The 16,236-nt window shown below is 54.2% G+C and overlaps 7 protein-coding genes across 8 annotated transcripts; 3 read left to right on the top strand and 4 right to left on the bottom strand.

The window, feature by feature from the left end:
• Positions 1–1,106: 1,106 nt before the first annotated feature.
• J3458_019615 (uncharacterized protein) lies at positions 1,107–2,398 on the top strand (the record flags this gene model as incomplete). The annotated part of the gene is made up of 3 exons (XM_066121592.1): positions 1,107–1,446; positions 1,523–2,102; positions 2,170–2,398. 3 exons carry the CDS (start codon positions 1,107–1,109, stop codon positions 2,210–2,212), a joined length of 963 nt encoding a protein of 320 aa, XP_065973206.1. The 3' UTR covers positions 2,213–2,398.
• An 827-nt stretch (positions 2,399–3,225) lies between these two features.
• J3458_019614 (uncharacterized protein) lies at positions 3,226–4,213 on the bottom strand (the record flags this gene model as incomplete). The annotated part of the gene is made up of 1 exon (XM_007815476.2): positions 3,226–4,213. Exon 1 carries the CDS (start codon positions 3,715–3,717, stop codon positions 3,226–3,228), a length of 492 nt encoding a protein of 163 aa, XP_007813667.1. The 5' UTR covers positions 3,718–4,213.
• Positions 4,214–4,444: 231 nt separating this feature from the next.
• Positions 4,445–6,626, bottom strand: J3458_019613 (uncharacterized protein). 2 transcript variants are annotated; one of them, XM_007815475.2, is made up of 3 exons: positions 4,931–6,626; positions 4,711–4,875; positions 4,445–4,646 (listed from the first exon to the last, which is right to left on the bottom strand). In XM_007815475.2, the coding sequence occupies exons 1-3, from the start codon at positions 6,210–6,212 to the stop codon at positions 4,465–4,467; spliced, it is 1,629 nt and encodes a 542-aa protein (XP_007813666.2). In that variant the 5' UTR covers positions 6,213–6,626; the 3' UTR covers positions 4,445–4,464. The 2 variants fall into 2 exon arrangements, with proteins under 2 accessions (XP_007813666.2, XP_065973205.1); XM_066121591.1 differs by having other exon boundaries at positions 4,711–6,626.
• A 63-nt stretch (positions 6,627–6,689) lies between these two features.
• On the top strand, positions 6,690–8,656 carry J3458_019612 (uncharacterized protein). Its single transcript, XM_007815474.2, has one exon. It carries the CDS (start codon positions 6,890–6,892, stop codon positions 8,045–8,047), a length of 1,158 nt encoding a protein of 385 aa, XP_007813665.1. The 5' UTR covers positions 6,690–6,889; the 3' UTR covers positions 8,048–8,656.
• A 9-nt stretch (positions 8,657–8,665) lies between these two features.
• J3458_019611 (uncharacterized protein) lies at positions 8,666–10,872 on the bottom strand (the record flags this gene model as incomplete). Its single annotated transcript, XM_066121590.1, has 5 exons — positions 10,474–10,872; positions 10,091–10,393; positions 9,602–10,042; positions 9,319–9,542; positions 8,666–9,246 (listed from the first exon to the last, which is right to left on the bottom strand). Exons 1-5 carry the CDS (start codon positions 10,701–10,703, stop codon positions 8,666–8,668), a joined length of 1,779 nt encoding a protein of 592 aa, XP_065973204.1. The 5' UTR covers positions 10,704–10,872.
• A 1,079-nt stretch (positions 10,873–11,951) lies between these two features.
• Positions 11,952–12,787, bottom strand: J3458_019610 (uncharacterized protein; the record flags this gene model as incomplete). Its single annotated transcript, XM_007815472.2, has 2 exons — positions 11,952–12,560; positions 12,710–12,787. The coding sequence occupies 2 exons, from the start codon at positions 12,785–12,787 to the stop codon at positions 11,952–11,954; spliced, it is 687 nt and encodes a 228-aa protein (XP_007813663.2).
• Positions 12,788–15,337: 2,550 nt separating this feature from the next.
• J3458_019609 (uncharacterized protein) lies at positions 15,338–15,988 on the top strand (the record flags this gene model as incomplete). The annotated part of the gene is made up of 1 exon (XM_007815471.1): positions 15,338–15,988. One exon carries the CDS (start codon positions 15,338–15,340, stop codon positions 15,986–15,988), a length of 651 nt encoding a protein of 216 aa, XP_007813662.1.
• Between the last annotated feature and the right edge of the window lie 248 nt (positions 15,989–16,236).

Below are 16,236 nucleotides of genomic sequence, written 5' to 3'. Positions count from 1 at the left end.
GCATGTACATGTAACCCGTTACATATTGAGACACATTCCGCCTACAATGGGAGTCAGGTCTGGTATTCCCGGCTGCGTTTCCGACCAACGACAGCCGTGGAACAACTCCCATCTCCCTTGTCCGTGGGCGGCCAGCACAAAGATTCGTTGCCAAGTGGTGTCTTGAGCCTGCACAAAGGCCGGCGAGGTCGCCCCTTGGGCATTCTGACGATGACATGGTATGCTCACGCGTTCGCTTTCGTATCCCGTCGTTGCATCAGACTTGGATATGTCACAATGGATAATCAATTTGACTATCAAGTCACGGTGGCAAAAAAAGAAAAAAAGAATGAAGCAAACAGTTGGAAAATTAAAAAAAAAAAAAAAGAAAAAAAATCAACTCCCTTAGCTGAATAGTCCCCATATCCTGTGCAAGTGTGCCAGGTAAGCCCGTGGCAAGACGTCGCCCATATTGACCTTGGCTATTCATTCAAGAATGACAACCCAAAGATGCCCTCGAAGCTTTTTGAAAACAATACGCGCCGAACCCATCACACGGTCACACGAGGGCTACGATGACGAGACCTAGGGCATAAGGCAGTGACCGTTTCTTGTATAAATAGAGCTCCTTGGTCATGTAGGCCTCGAGGAAAACCAAGGACCTTTTACACCAAAGACTGTTATTGATGAATTGAGCCATGGCTCCAAGTCGTCACTGAGCCCTTGTCATGGACTCGTCCGAAAAAAAAAAAACCTCACGCGATCCCCCTCCATGTACAAACTCCGCATCCGGTCCGGAGCTACGGACGAAATTCTGCCATGGTGCAAACCACCCGCTGCCCGCATGGGCATAAAGTCCCCTAAGTCCGGGTGAGGCCATATCGGGTGCCGCCCTGACGCCACGCACATCCAAACAGTCCACTCATGACATCAATGCCGAAGTGAATGCCGCCATTGGGCCCCCACCCACTGCTCCGTCCCGATGAGGATGTATCGGGAGAAGAAAACTATATATATATGTATATATATATATATATATAAGCAGGCGGCGGCTTCGCTACCAGAGTCTCCTGCAGAGCTTCAGAGAAACCGGCACACTTTGAACCCGCGCACTCTTTTTACAAGACATGTCCCTCGCCACAAGACAGCTCGGCCGCAACGGGCCCCAGGTCACAGGCATCGGCCTGGGCCTGATGAGCTTCGCCGGGTGGTACGGGCAAAAGGACACGAGCGTCGAGTCGTCGCTCAAGCTGCTCGACCGGGCGCACGAGATCGGGGAGCGGTTCTGGGACACGGCCGACGTGTACACGGGCAGCGAGCAGCGCGTGGGCGAGTGGTTCCGGCGGAGCGGCAAGCGCAGCGACATCTTCCTGGCGACAAAGTTCGGCATCCGGGCCGGCGAGGACGGGGCGCGCGCCGTCGACAACGACCCGGCCTGGAGCGGCTGGGCATCGACACCATCGACCTGTACTACGTCCACCGGGTCGACGACAAGACGCCCATTGAGCGCACCGTCCAGGCCATGGCCGAGCTGAAGCGGCAGGTCCCCCCCCCGGGCCCCCCCCGCTCGCACCCGGGCATGCTGACCAGACGCCAAGGGAGGGCAAGATCCGGTACCTCGGGCTGTCCGAGTGCTCGGCGGCCACCATCCGGCGCGCCCACGCCGTGCACCCCATCGCCGCGTACCAGGTCGAGTACAGCCCGCTCTTCCGGGACATTGAGTCGGGCCGGACGGGCATCCTGCCGACGTGCCGCGAGCTGGGCATCGCCGTCGTCGCCTACAGCCCCGTCGGCCGCGGCCTGCTGACGGGGGCCGTCGCGTCGCCCGGCGACTGGCGCCGCGGCGTGCCCAAGCTCGGTGGCGGCAACTTCCCGCGCATCATGGCGCTGGTCGACAGGATCCGCGCCGTTGCGCGGCGCCACGGCGCCTCCCCGGCCCAGGTCTGCCTCGCGTGGGTGGCCGCCCAGGGCGACGACTTCATCCCCATCCCCGGCACGGCCACCATCAAGTACCTCGAGGAAAACACGGATGCTCTCAAGATTAAGCTGACCGAGGACGAGGTTGCCGAGCTGAGAAGGTATGCCCAAGAGACGGAGTTGCCGGGGGACAGGTACCCAGCCTCGTACGTTGCTCTCCCTTTTTTTTCCCCGTGGATAAAGGAAAAATGGACGTGCTAATTACGACTGCAGGGCGGCCAGCTCGGTGTTTAGGGATTCCGTCCCTCTGGAGTAAAAAATCGGGCATTGCGGCGGACAAAGGGGAGGCGGCCATGTTGATTTGTTTACGCTGGGCTGACTTGGGGTACATGTAGCATGTAGTTGGTCACGGAATGAATTTGATACTTTACAGTAGAAAGCCATCAATGCTGCGCTTGCGCCAACACACGGGAGTGGCCCGCCTCTCCGGCGCGCAGAGTGGTATTGCACGTGCTGAAGAGAGCACGAATTGCCGGGACCGCTCCGACATTGCGGGGAAGCTTGCCGGGGTTGTACAAGATGCATAATATTTTACAGACTCTACTGAAAAATCCAAAAAAAAAAAAACACCAAGAACCTGTTGAGTCAAAACAACAACAATGGGCTCTGCAGACCTTGCGCCCCCGTTCCCCGACGACGTGCCCACGGCGCCGCTGCTCCGACGAGCTGCCCAACCGGCTGGGCGGGCTGCAGGCTCCCGCCCGGGGCCGGCTCGGCCTGGCGCCACGTCCGGCCGCAGCCGGGCCACGCCGTCATCAACCTCGGCGGCGCCCTCCCGCTTTGCCACCTTCACATTACGTGACGAGCGTGTCAAGTATTTACTGAGCCGAGGCAAAATACGCCGGCCAACCGATTAATATAAAAGCGGCCTACGCTTCCGTGCACCTCGCACAGGTGGTGCCATTCATGCCAACATCCCAAGCCGGCCGCAGGCCGCAGCTCGCCGCAGGCGGCCCTCGGCGGGGCCCCCGGAGGGAACACCCACAGGCCCATATTAGCTCTCTCTGCTTTGCCCACCCCCAGGTCAACGTTTCGTTGGCATCAGCATCTTGTATTGATCTGGTGTGTGCCGGTCACTCCGGGGCCTGGATTTTCGTCTGTCCACACGCCTCGCAGCGCAGCCTGTACATTCCATCATTCATCCATCTCTAATGCAGACGCCGCCTCCTGTTACAGGGACAACAAGTCACAAGTCCATCCGTTGGAGCCCTCCATCTTTGGTAGATATGTACAAAACCTCGCGAGTCCCAGTCTCCAGCGCACCCGCCCCTAATGCGTCGTAAAGTGGTACAGGTTCTCATCCAGAATCTCCCAGCTGAGATCGACGTGGCCCGCCGCGCACGCCTGCGGCGCCAGCTCGCTCAGGACAGTGTAGCTAAAGTCGAGACCCGGGGCGCCGACCGAGTCCCACGCGCCGTCGGGCAGGCCGCCGCCGCAGCGCTCGCAGCCGTCGCCGATGAAGAGCGGCAGGGCGCTCCGGACGCCGTCGACGGTGACGACGACGCGCTTGCCGCAGTACTTGTCCAGGTTGTCCCTGAGCTCGGTGTGGTTCATGGCGACGAGGTAGTTTGTGCGCATCTGGCCCAGCGGCAGGGGCTGCGTGAAGGAGCACTCGACGGGGCCCTTGTTCTCGGCGGCAAAGTCGTAGCCGCACGCCTGCATCTGCTCCACGTCGTAGTAGTAGGTGCCGTAGCCGCGGCCGCGGGCGATGGTGGCGGCGGCCGAGGCGGTGGTTGCGAGGAGGAGAGGGACGAGTTTCATGTTTGTGTATTTGTGTGTGTGTGTGTGTGTGTGTGTGTGTGTGTGTGTATACCAAGGAGCAGAGTGTCAATGTTTTCTTGTGGTATGATTAAAGAGACTCGGGGGGTCATGAGGGTAAACGGGGATATTTATAGGGACGTTACCGAGTTCACTTATACGCTGAGCTTATTGTGCGAATAAGGGATTCAAGGTTTGGCCGAGGAGGTAGTGGGACGGCTGGGGCGGACAAGGCCGAGCGAAGCTAACGAATACTGAGCCGAATATACAGGTGGCCCTGGTCCAAAACGGATGGATTGTACTTCATGGTCCCTCGAGCGGACAAGCCCGAAAGGAAGCTGCTGTCGGCTCACGATGCATCTCATCTCCAAATTCGCCCAAAGGGGCATCGCGCCGCAGGATGACGACGGATGGGCCATTTGGCACGCATTAGGTTTGGCCCAGGGGTCTCCGGGGCGCGCGGCGTTGGGGGCCTTCAATGTCATTGGCTGTGATTGGGATAGTTTAGATTCCTCAAGCGAGTTGGTCGTCTTGTCCAGCAGCCATGGCTTGCAGCCGGTGGGCTCCGGGCGAGCTTTCGCGAGCCGCATGGAGTCAACATTGGAGTTGAATTTACCGGCGGAATTGAGCCTCCTCTGCCACCCGGATAGGTGGCACGGACAAGAGGTAGACATGGGCACGGCGCGGTTGATGCAGACATTGAAACCCCATGCGCTTTACTACAACGACCGCCGTGTACACGCCTTTATTTCATCTGTAGTGTTGACCAAGTTGGTCCTGCGGCTCCGGGTCCTGCTCCAACGCTGCCTTTTCAACGCCGCCATCACCACCGTCCAGCAGTCTATACAGCATCTTCCATACTAGAATCACGGCGCTGGCGGCGATTGTGCACGACGCGGCAATGATGAGGCCGCGTTTATACCGCGGGGCATCTGCGCAAGAAACCAAAAGTCAGCCTTGTTTCCCTTGCCGTGGTAAAAAGAAACCGTTGTGTACCTTGAGTCCTGAAAAGCTGGTTGCCTGGAAAGTTGGCAAGCTGAATACTCATGACGTACGCGGCCAGCGCAATAGGCCGCTTGTGATCTTCCATCTTGGTCGTCAGCCACGCGGCGCTGATGGCTTGTGCCGAGCCCATGCCCATCTGCGTCCATACCACGCCTCCTGCAGGGGCGTCAGTCTCGACAAACGTGTTGCGCAAAAACGAGCAGAAACATACCGTAAAGGGTCCATTTGCGCACATCGTCGGGTGCCAACGCAAGCCAAAGCAGACCTGCGGCACCAACCAGATACCCCACGGCGACATGGATGCCGCGCTCCTTTGTCTTGTCGCTGCTGAATGCGAGGCCAACCGACAGCACAAGCGAGCATATGCTTCCGACCGAGTTGAGGCCATTGGCTTGCAGCCGCGTGAAGCCTAGGGCCTTGATGATGGACGGCGCATACGTGTTCATGGGCGCAATCATGACCATGGACAGCAGCGCCGCAACAAGATGGCCGTACAGTCGCCAGTCCATAAAGGTCTGCCACACGTCAGACGCCTCGACGGGTTTCCCCCAGCGAAGGGCCTTGGTTGCATCGTTCCGCAACACGCGAGTCACTAGGATGGAAGCTTCTCGCTCGGTAAACATGTTGAACCATGTCCCAAGCAACTTCTTTGGTTGCGCGGCGCTGTGAGGGAGAAATGCGTACGCAATTACCCCTAGCGCACATGTCAGGATGCCCTCTTTGGGCGTCGTTAGCAAGTAGTCTCTCGAGGCAAAAAACGAGACCAAATACAACGCAGAGTTGACCATACCAACAAGAAACAGCCACTGCCAACCCTTCAGCCCTCCATTCCCGCTCAACGACAACAGCCCAATACTCAGCGGCCCCCCCAACGCGCCGGCAAACGCGTTCGACGCCCAAAACAGAGCGTACCTCGACGCCAGTTCATCATTCGTGTAAAACTTGGAAATGTACAGCGCAAATCCGGGGATATAACCCCCCTCCAGAGCACCAATCAAGAACCGCACCGCACTCAGCCCGGCGCCATTCTTCACAAAGACCTGCGCCCACGTCACGGTCCCCCAGAGAAACATGGTCATGGGGAGGAAACGCTCGGGTCCCATGTACCGGCTAATCAGGTTGAAGGGCAGCTCGGTAATGACAAAGCCCGCCGTGAAGAGCGTCTGGGCCAGGTTGATGTCCGAGTTGTCGACGTGCATGTCCTTGGCCAGGGTGTCGGTGAGGGCGTTGCCAATGTTTGTGCGGTCGAATTGGAGAAAGCAGAAGCAGAGCATGATGAAAGGCAGCATCAGGAGGTCGACCTTGAGGAGAGCACGACGGGTTTCCCCCGCCGTGGCGCGAAGAGTGGCATCGTAGCCAGGCACAGTGTATATCTGCTGGTCTTGTTCATGTTCATCGTCGGACTTGCAGGGTGTCGCGGGAGTGCAAGGGGAAGCCGGCACGGCATATGCGGGTTCAGCCTTGTGGCACACTCTGTCTGCTTGACAGGCCATGATATGAGTATCCTTTGTGTGGGTGTGTCATGTGAGTACAGGCGCATGCGGCGAGATGCTTGTGCTTCCCACTCGCCAGTTGTTTCAAATCGGGACTCTTGTCCCTCGTCGTGAATCATCAGGCGAATATATAACTCTGTGTTCGGCGCTCCTCCTCCGACATCTCTATCTCATGGCTTGACAGCTTTTCGCAGATTGCGTCAATAAGTCAAAGATACCATCATCTTCCACAATGGCGTGCTGATAACAATTCGTTGCTTGAACGTGTGTAGACCCCTATTGTCTGGGAGATCTGACCGATCGCGACTGTCGAACTGTGAGGTGGAGTGGTCGAGGTTTCCCTGCGGTATGCCGATGGATAGCCCGCCGGCATGCCGTGGGTAGATGCGCAAGAGGCCAGCGTGATATAACGAGGATTTTTTTTTTTTTTCGCGTATACTCAACGTTATTATCATTCAGATAAAAAGTTCAGTCGCTCTATTCTCAAGCTGTTTTTGCATCAGATGGATACGAAAAAAAGTCGGCGTGCATTCTTGCGCCAGTGATTCGTAATATTCAGCCGCTGCTAGCCATAAACAGACCTTTTTTTTACTCAAGCATCTGCAGTGCCCGTTTTGGAAATCACAACCGTTTCCATATATTACAACTATAACTTCTATTTGCGTTTCGTTTCCCCAATGGAGCAAAATACTCTCAAGCGAAGAGGAGTCGGCCTCATTGGCGTCGATAAGCAAAAGACCTTCGGTGGCTACACGCTATTCTGTCCTATGACGAGCAATGTAGCTCATCTAGTTGACATTGACGGTAAGGAAGTTCATACATGGAGACTTCCCGGTCGAATTGGCCGACATGCTAGAATCTTGCCCAACGGTAACCTGGCCGTCAACACTCTTCGACCGTCTCCTGATAACAAGACCAACGATGGGGGGCCTTTCCCATTTCCCTTCTTCAACAAATATGGGGGCGGAATCATGACTGAACTTGATCCCGACGGCAATGTTGTCCGTCAATTTGTCGACCCGTTCGCTCATCATGACCAATATCATTTCGGGGACGGCAGGCTATTATACGCCAGTCTCGAGCCGCTCTCGCCTGAACAATCTACCCAAGTCATCGGCGGTGTGCCCGGTTCGGAAATCGACGGCATTACTTACGCGGATATGATTAATGAAGTTGATGCGCAAGGCAACCTGGTCTGGCAGTGGAAAGTGTCGGAGCGTCTTCCCCGAGATGAGTTCCCCTTACAGCCGCATTATACACGCGAGCACTACCCACTCATCAACTCTGTGTTGCCCCTCCGCGATGGCAAACATGTCCTCGCCTCTTTGCGTTCTGTATCGGCCGTCATCATAATCGAAAAGGCTACGGGGAATATTGTGTGGAAGATTGGCTCAGATGTCGTTGCTCAGCAGCATAATGCTACAGAGCTGGACAACGGCAATATTCTCATATTTGACAACGGCACCTTCCGCCCTGGAGAGTCCATCACATACTCCCGCGCAATTGAGCTTGATCGCAAGACCAAAAAGATTGTCTGGGAGTACAGAGATCGCTCGTCACCAATTTGTTTCTTCACCCCTTTCATGGGAAGCGCGCAGCGACTAGCAAATGGAAACACGCTTCTGTGCGAAAGCGCATTCGGTCGCTTGTTTGAAGTCACCAAGGAGGGTTATATTTGCTGGGAGTACTTGAACCCCCATTTTGCAGAGTACCCCGATGCGGAGACGGCCGCGATTTTCCCCGGAGAGTCGAATGCATTGTTCCGAGCGTATAGATATGCATTGCAGGATATTCCTTGGTTGAAGGTTAAACTGGAGAAGAAAGGTAGCATCTAGACACATAATTTTGTTTTTTCTGTGAACTTCTCATAATGGCATAAAATGAGAGTGGTTGGCGTATGGGCAAAGAGGCCGGCTTGGCATACCGCGGCAAATAAAAACGGAAAGAGTGAGGAGAGAAAAGGATGAGACATGAAACCGATTTGGTCCGTTGTGTCTTGTGACTTCATCCATGCTGTTGCTCTGTTCAGTGATGGAATTAAGTCTTCTTCCTGCTCTGTTCAAAGAATGGGTATATCACAGCAGTGTACCTCTCCCGTCTCCTGAAAGAAAACGACCAACACGGATGACGTCCAGCTGGCAAACGCCAGGGACAGCTTCAGTAAGCCCCACCACGCGGGACTCTGCCAGAGTCACAGAGTAACAGCTTTGCTCGAGGCATCAGCTGGCCCCATGCCGCGTGTATACTGTCCAGAGACCATGCGCCCTCATTGGTCACCTGAGAAATGCTCAAGCTAGCCAGGGTAGAGATGTCTCTTTTCCGTTTTCCTTGGTCAGCACACATCATCCGGCCCGTAATGGTTTTGTTTTTTGTTGTCCAAGACACAGCTGTGTCTTGACAGCATAATCGGGCCTCTGTATGCCATGCCAAAAGTTGAAAACAAGGACTATTCATTAGACACATTCCGGCCATGGCATGGTATCATCATTAACCGCAAACAAATCCAAACCGATAAGGTTGGGGTATGTGAATGTAATGCTAGGGCGGTGGAGGGATTGCTCATCAAAGAGTGGGATGACTGTCTCGGTCCCCATGAAGTTGTAAGTCGGCGGGGTGTTGGACGGTCGAAAGCCAGGGCGCAGCTTTTGAAACTGTGCTGAAATAATATCTCCTAATATATGGGCAACATGGCACCGCAGACCAATAGAGCCAAACCAGTTGACCAGTGAATAAATTAGTGAATCTAGCACATATAAATCGTAGCCTGCTGTCGTAAGCTGTGGCTCGTAATTATGAATAATCTGGCAAAGTGTGAGAGCTGAAAATGTAACGAGATGGTAGATGTGATCGGTCAAGTGGCGAGTCCGCTCATCCGCAGTGTCAATCGCGAGCCTGATGGTGGTTTCTGATAATCGTATCATTTCAGATAGAGTGGCAATATCCATGCCAGTTTGCGCCGATCTTAGGCTCTGATAATAGGCGAACAGATGGGCAAAGTGGAATCCCATCTGAAGAAACTGAGATCGGGGTTGATCTATACCTGTACTTAGTGGCGAGAGTTCTCTTTTCTGTAGTGCGTAGCGTCGTCAATGGTGTGTTTTCTCACCGAATAAAGATATCCATTTATGCTGCCACAGCTGTAGTGCACGAGTTACGCCAAGGAGGTCGACTCTCCCCACGCAGCATTGCTGATATATCACCCAATATAGCTGAACCTCGGCAACCATTCTGGTTTCATAATTATTTACGTTGTCAGCCTCGAGAAATCGCAAGCAGCGATCTATTTCTACTTGTGAAATTATGGCGCGTCTCTGCATGCCAACACAAGAGCTGCAATCGGATTAGCGGTCTTGTGCTCTCCCTCAGTGGCACAGACAAGGAATACTGACTGGAGATGCGCCAGTGTTAGATGGGTCCAAAGACACCATGCATCACAATGGGCCTTGGTGACAGGCGCAGTTGTGCTGTACTGAAAGGTATCTATGAAGAAAGGGCTGGCCATGGCTTGCTGCAAAGCATACCCCGTTAGCACCCAGCTATCGACGCTCAGCGGCACCTGGCCGATGGTTGTTGACCAAAGACTTAGAATAACGATGGACTGGTAAAACTCGGTTCCCTGAGGCACAGTGAGCAAAGAAGCGCTGAGCAGCCGTTTCGCCTCTTCGAACAACCTCGGCGCAAGTTGGTCCGCCAGCTGGTCAGTGGTGTGTCGCACAGCAATCAGAAAGAGGCTACAGAGTAGCAATGGCGAGTGCCGGACCTGAAGCAAGAGTGCCTCACTAGACAAGTCCTCCGAGAACTTGACCCATCGGCCGTAGTGAAGATGAAATCTGGGTGGTGTCAGTTGCGTGAGCGATGCATGCGCCAAGCAAACGTACATTCTGAGCAGCGTATGCGCCGTGGGCAGTGGAACGAGACCTGTCGATATCACATCTTGACTCGCACCGGCTTCAGGATGCTCCGGCGAACCGACACCGGCATCGGTACACGCATCACGGATGAGAAATACCGGAGCCGGGTGTCTCTCGCGAGGACGGGGGTAATATGAGGTTGCTCCCGCCCCATTCTCGCTCAGAGGTGGGGTGCGACGGTGATGTTCCCGTGTGACAGGCGCAACATTGTCGAGGGTAGACTCGAGACGGTTGACGAGTCTGTCGACCAACGCCTCCAGCCTGTCGAGTCTATGGCTTCAGTGTAAGAATCGGCATGACGAGTCGAGCATTGGAAGGTCAAGTGAGCTCAGAGGACTGGGCGGTCGCACCTCGTATCCACCACTGCAGCATGAGAAGGCGATGCCGTAGCCGTGGTAGCTTGCTCAACATGGTCGAGCAGCGCATTCCTGGTCAAGTCCTCCTTCAGGGAGCATTCGAGCGACAGAGTTTCACATCGCAAACAAGTGCCCTTGATCTTGCTGGACGCATAGCATCTCGTCTTGTTCTTGCGGCAGGAATCACAGGCTTTGGAGGCTCTACCGGTGCGAAAGGAGGGCATAATTGGGATGAAGGCCGACCTATAGCATACAGTCCGTCATGTATGTATGGTGTGACGAGAGAAGAGGTTCAAGATTGGGATACGGCCAGCTCTGGGTGATGCAAATACCCGTCTCCAAACGCATTGATTGTGATTTGCTCGGCGGAGGTGCCACTGCGTTCAGAGTTCGGATGGCGCGAGCAAGGCCCCATACATCTTGCGTGCCGAGCCCACTCTTTCGATTCCAGAGTTGCATGTGCAGAGTTCCAGAGTTGAACACAAAATCCCCAGTATTGAATTTGGGGACATCAATCGATGATTGCAGATTTCCGAGTACCAGAGATTTTGTGGGCTCCGAGATGCGCGATCGATGGGCGATATCACGTGGGATGGCGAGAGCCAACAATCTGGGAAGGAGCTCTGCACCTCAATCTTGGTTATTCTTATTTTCGCACAGGATCAAACAAACAGCATCGACAGTGACTACATAGTCAAATAGGCTATCAACATCCTCCATGCCGCCGGCTGTTCCGCCACAACGCGTTCCCCCCTGTATGAGGTTTGCTTCTTTCAGCCTAATCTCAACCCAGTTGTTGAAAAGCTGAAGTCGGTCAATCTCTAGCCCTCAACGCCACAGCCACAGGGGTTTCACTTGGCATGTTCCGCACCTTTATATTCCATGGTAAAATCGTGACATTGGGTTGCTGCATCGATCGGTTGTCTAAGGTTGTCTAAAGCAGATTGTCATCTGTGCGCAAATTGACTGACTGACCCTTGTGTGACCTAGTCAACCACAGTCAATCAACATGCAACGAACGGCGAACATGCTATACAAGCCCAGCAACCCAACATGGTGCAATATCCAAGCCTGTGCTTTCGGATTACACAGGCTTCTGGCTCATCAACCACAAACCTTCAAGACGGCCTCGGGCCTGTAATCAGATCCGGCGATGGCGGGGGTCAAGGCAAGCTAGTGAGGCTTCGCCGACGCCGGGTAAACCAGGGCCAGGAGGCTATGGCAGCTCGTAGCCCATCTATTCAGACTCGGGTTTGAAGAGAGGTGAAGCAAATCGTGGTGGCTTGTTTTGTCAAGGATAACCTTGGACAAAATCGAGAACTAATTCGCACATGCTCCGCAAGCAACTTTGATAAAGTTCAGGTGTTATTATATTGGATAACTCGGTAGACATTCTTGCCGGGCATTGCTGACAATATTATTTTGCGAGACCTAGCTCACTTGTTTTCGTAGTTGTCTGACACTTTCCAGCCTCAAACCCCAATAGCTTTTGCAATGGCCTCCCCGACGCCCTTGGCTGAAGCAGGATTCTGACCAGAAATAATTAAGCCATCAACTACAACCTTTTCCCCCCAAGGCTGATCCGCGGCGTGGAAATTAGCGCCTACCTTTTTCAGCTCATCTTCGAGCAAGAAAGGCATAGCAGCGCTTAGCTGGACCTGGTCCTCCTCGACGTTGGTAAAACCAGTCACATTCTTGCCCTTGAGAAGCGGCTCGCCGCTCTTAGCTTTGGCGTCTCGGAAGACAATGGGCCCGTGGCAGACAGCGGCAACGGGCTTGCCCGCATTATGGAACTCCTCAATCAATTTGATGGAGTCTTGATCCGTGACAAGGTCATACATGGGGCCGTGCCCGCCCGGGTAAAAGAGTGCGTCGAACTCGTCAGAACGACCAATAAACTCCTTCAAGGGCGTTGTTTTCTCCCAGACCGACTTATTATTGTTGAGAAAGTTGACAGACGACTCGTCGCTTTTGAACATGTCAATCGAGCTAGGATCGAGGGGAGCGATACCACCCTTTGGAGAAGCTACGACGATCTCGGCCTTGGGAGCCAAAACATCATATGGATGGGCCAGCTCCGACTGCCAAAGACAGTTAGCGAATCGACCTTTCATCCCAAGTTCTGAAACCATTCCATGTATACGTGGAAATGGTTATGTTGTCTCGTAGAGCTCTGACGAGAATTATCTCGGCGCTAGGACATAGCTCGGCCTGGAGGGTTTTCACATACAAGATACCAGCCCGTGGGCTTGTCTAGCTTGACAATCCTGTCAGCGCTGGTGAGAACGACGAGAACTTTTTTGGCCATTGTGACGGTCTTGTTTTAGTATTTCGCAGTAAGCCGAGCTGCTCTTGGTAGATGGGCGTTTGCAAACAGGAGAAGCCTCTACAGATGGTAGAAAGGTCCGGTGTGTAAAGCTAGGAGCGGGGTATCTCCAAACCCGAGGTTTTTGTGGATTCAATATTGGTCACGAAAATTACCAAATAATGGGCGTGGCCACGCCACGGTATTTTATGTGTTGTCCCCCCCTATTTACTGTGCGACAATATTCAAGACTTTTGTAAGTGCTGCTGGGCGCAGCTGGTGATTCACATGGGAGTTCGCACACGCTTCTTTTTATAGCTGCGGATCTCTATCAATTGCAAGTTCCTCCCTCCCGGCTTACCAGATGAGTGATTGTAAATCTGCACGAGCTTCGAGCCGGCCCCGCGGCCCCACTTCTAGCCCCTCCATTGACGTCAGTCACATGCACGTCATGATGCGAAATGAATCTCGGTTGACTTCAGAATTGAGACCGAGGTGATAATAAACGCTATTAACCCATGCGTACACAAAGGAGAATGAGTATGATTTAAAACTCCTATAAAGGATGTGACGGCTTGTTCAATCCCAATCGTCCTTTCGAAAGTGCTATACGGAAAACCGTCATATATATATCGCAATAGTCTCCATCAGTAAGAGGCCTCCACTTTTGGCAGATTCGTTCAACAGAAAGCAAGTTTCTTTTCATAAAAGAAAGGTCCCGTGATAACTTGCAAGATGGCGGCATAACTACTATGTTAGAAAACACGTCAAATTTAGCATAGTGCACCGTGTGGAACTCCCTCTTGCCTTTTCCCGCTCGCCTGCACGCGCCGCTGGAATAGTTTCAATGTGGTTGTTTGGTCAGGAATGACAAGGGCGCGCTCTTCTAGAGAGGAGTCATGTCACTTTGTGGTCCACCAGTCGCAAAAACGAGCGCTTTTGGCGCCATCCGAGTTACGTTGGCTGCTGCCCGCACCGCGAGCGTCGGCGCGTGCTTGAAAAATATGTTGCGAAGGGATATTTGCGCTGCATGCTTCGTGGAAGAAGAACGAGGCTTGGGAGTGACCAAGAAAAAAGTCGCATACGAAAGCTGGGACTGTCGATTTATGCTCGGTCAATAGGAATTGAGCATTTGTAGTAGACAAACTTTAGATATCGTCGAATTATACAGTACGATTTCTGCCGTACGTACGAATAAGTGATACAAAGCAATCCAGGAGAGGTCAACATGCGATACTTGGCTTTTTACTTCCGGCTAACCGACATTAAAACTTGAATAAAAGCTACCGTCTCTCTACTCATCTGCGGCATCTCATCAACTCAACACTGCTTCTTTTTGCTGGGAACAAGGCTGCATTGCTCGAAAGCTTTTTGTAGAAACGAAAGCTAGCAAGTGATTTCTCTACATTCTCAAGTGTCCCGAAAAGCGTCCCTGCACTGTCTGTTTATTCCAAAGCGGCCACGGAGCGGGGTGACCCTCTCGCCAGACACGCGTCAAGCACCCCAAGTCCCGCATTGCCTACAATATTTTGCAGCGAAATGGGTGTTGGTGCTGAATTTAAAAGCTTTGCCCCAGTACTGATCGTAATGAATGACGAGGTTATGCCGCAGCAAGACTGGCACTCAAGTGCCAGGGCTCAGCCCCCCTCACGCAGAGCACGCAACACAATATCGCGATACGCTTTAGAGGCACCCCAAATTTGCAGCCGCCGAAGCACATCCGACGTAGACTGCAGGACCTGGCGGCTGTCCTGGTCGGTGCAAATGTCCGCTATCCCATGGATCCGGAGCACGAAGCCGTCACCGCCGTGCGCAACCCAGTGGCGTACCGTCTGCGCCTCTTCTTGGTCCTCCCCGACCAAGCCAGTCCAGATGACAGACGCGACGCATGTCCCGGCGGTTCAAGTGCGGGCTGGAGATGTCGTGTAGATTAGACGTGGCCGCGTCTGTCCCGTATTCCAATGCTTCCAGGCGGCAGCAGCTGCTGGTGCCGTCAATGATCTTATCAGGGGCACCATGGTCCACAGGAGAAGACCAGCGCGAAAGACATCATACGGCTCACGCGGCATGTTGTATGGATATAACCAGGAGATGGCCAGCAGCTGCGCGCCAATACGGGCCATGTGGCGGGGCTGGACGGGATCGGCATCGGCCCTTGCCCGCAGCCGGCGCTCCGCAATTTCTAGCAAATTGATCCTTCCCGGTGCCGGGCCCATCTGTGGCTCCGGCTCCGGCTCCGGCTCCGTCCCCGCTTCCGCGCCGCCGCCAGTGGCAATCAAACTCTCTGGCCGTCCCGCCTACTGGCTTGCCCCGCCGAAGTCAAAGGGACCTGTTCTCCGGTCACCAAAGATCGTCTACCTTTGCTGGCTGTGGCTCTCTGTCGCACTTCCATATTGATCCGAGTGTCAGTAGTAGCGTCATCTTGGACAAGCGCCACAATGACAAGTATTTAGAGGGTCGGAAGTGAGCTATTTGGAACAGGCAAGCCGCCCCCAGCCTGACCTACATCGACATGACCCAAGTTGCTACGGAATAAGTCCCCGCCTGTTTGCCATGGACGCCCAACCCCCGACCAACCACGCCGTCGTCTTCTTCGACGGCTTCCAGGCCCTGGACGCCTTTGGTCCGCTCGACGTTTTAAACCTGCTCTCTCTCAAGGCCCAGCACAGGATCTCACTTTCCGTCCTCCGCCCCCAGGAAGGCGCAGTGCCGACGCTCGCGCCGGGATTGGGCCTGACCATCGGCCAGTCGGTCCTGCCAACGCACTCGTTTGCCAATGCTCCGCCCGAAATCGAGGTCCTCCTGGTCCCAGGGGCGCTGGGAACGCGTGACACAAAGGCCACGCAGCCGGTCGTCGATCTTGTCCGGAAAATATTCCCCAAGCTGCGCTTCCTGCTGACCGTGTGCACCGGGGCGGCGCTCGCAGCAAGGACGGGAGTCCTGAGCAGCAAGAGGGCCACGTCGAACAAGCTCGCCCTCGAATGGGTCGTCTCACAGGATCCCGGCAACGACGTGCGGTGGGTGCGACGCGCACGATGGGTGCAGGACGGCAACGTGTGGACGGCGTCGGGCGTGTCGGCCGGCATGGACATGATGTATGCCTTTGTGGCCGCGCACTATGGCGAAGACGTTGCTGCCAGTATTGCGGCGACGGCTGAGTACACTCGCAATACACACCCGACCAACGACCCGTTCTCGTTCTGAAGAGGACAATGGGTTGGGTTGTGCATCTAGCCGAGTTGAATGGCTTGTGCAGAAAGCCTCGCCAGAAGTGGGATTACCCTTTTATACGTAGTACATAGTACATTATATTCCGTAGTCTCTATGATAAATATTGCATGTATGTAAGTTTAACCAGAGTTTCTACATCAAATCTTGACCCGGCAACTACCAGCCGTCGCGTGTCTAATGTCTGAAACTGGCCGCTTTTCACGACGGTGTAAACCGTGGCT

The sequence above is a fragment of the Metarhizium acridum genome (assembly GCF_019434415.1).
Source record: "Metarhizium acridum strain ARSEF 324 chromosome Unknown scaffold_568, whole genome shotgun sequence".
Lineage (NCBI taxonomy): Eukaryota > Fungi > Ascomycota > Sordariomycetes > Hypocreales > Clavicipitaceae > Metarhizium > Metarhizium acridum.
Note: the sequence above shows the minus strand (reverse complement) of the source record. Positions and strands in the feature narration are given on the sequence as shown.

Bases quoted from the DNA above. Each gene is read 5' to 3' on its own strand.
- J3458_019613 (XM_007815475.2), bottom strand. From the start codon at position 6,212: ATGGCCTGTCAAGCAGACAGAGTGTGCCACAAGGCTGAACCCGCATAT. The intron at 4,876-4,930 runs GTATGTTTCTGC...ACGCCCCTGCAG, and splicing joins GCGCAAATGGACCCTTTACG to GAGGCGTGGTATGGACGCAG. The intron at 4,647-4,710 runs GTACACAACGGT...TTTCTTGCGCAG, and splicing joins CCAGCTTTTCAGGACTCAAG to ATGCCCCGCGGTATAAACGC.
- J3458_019612 (XM_007815474.2), top strand. From the start codon at position 6,890: ATGGAGCAAAATACTCTCAAGCGAAGAGGAGTCGGCCTCATTGGCGTC.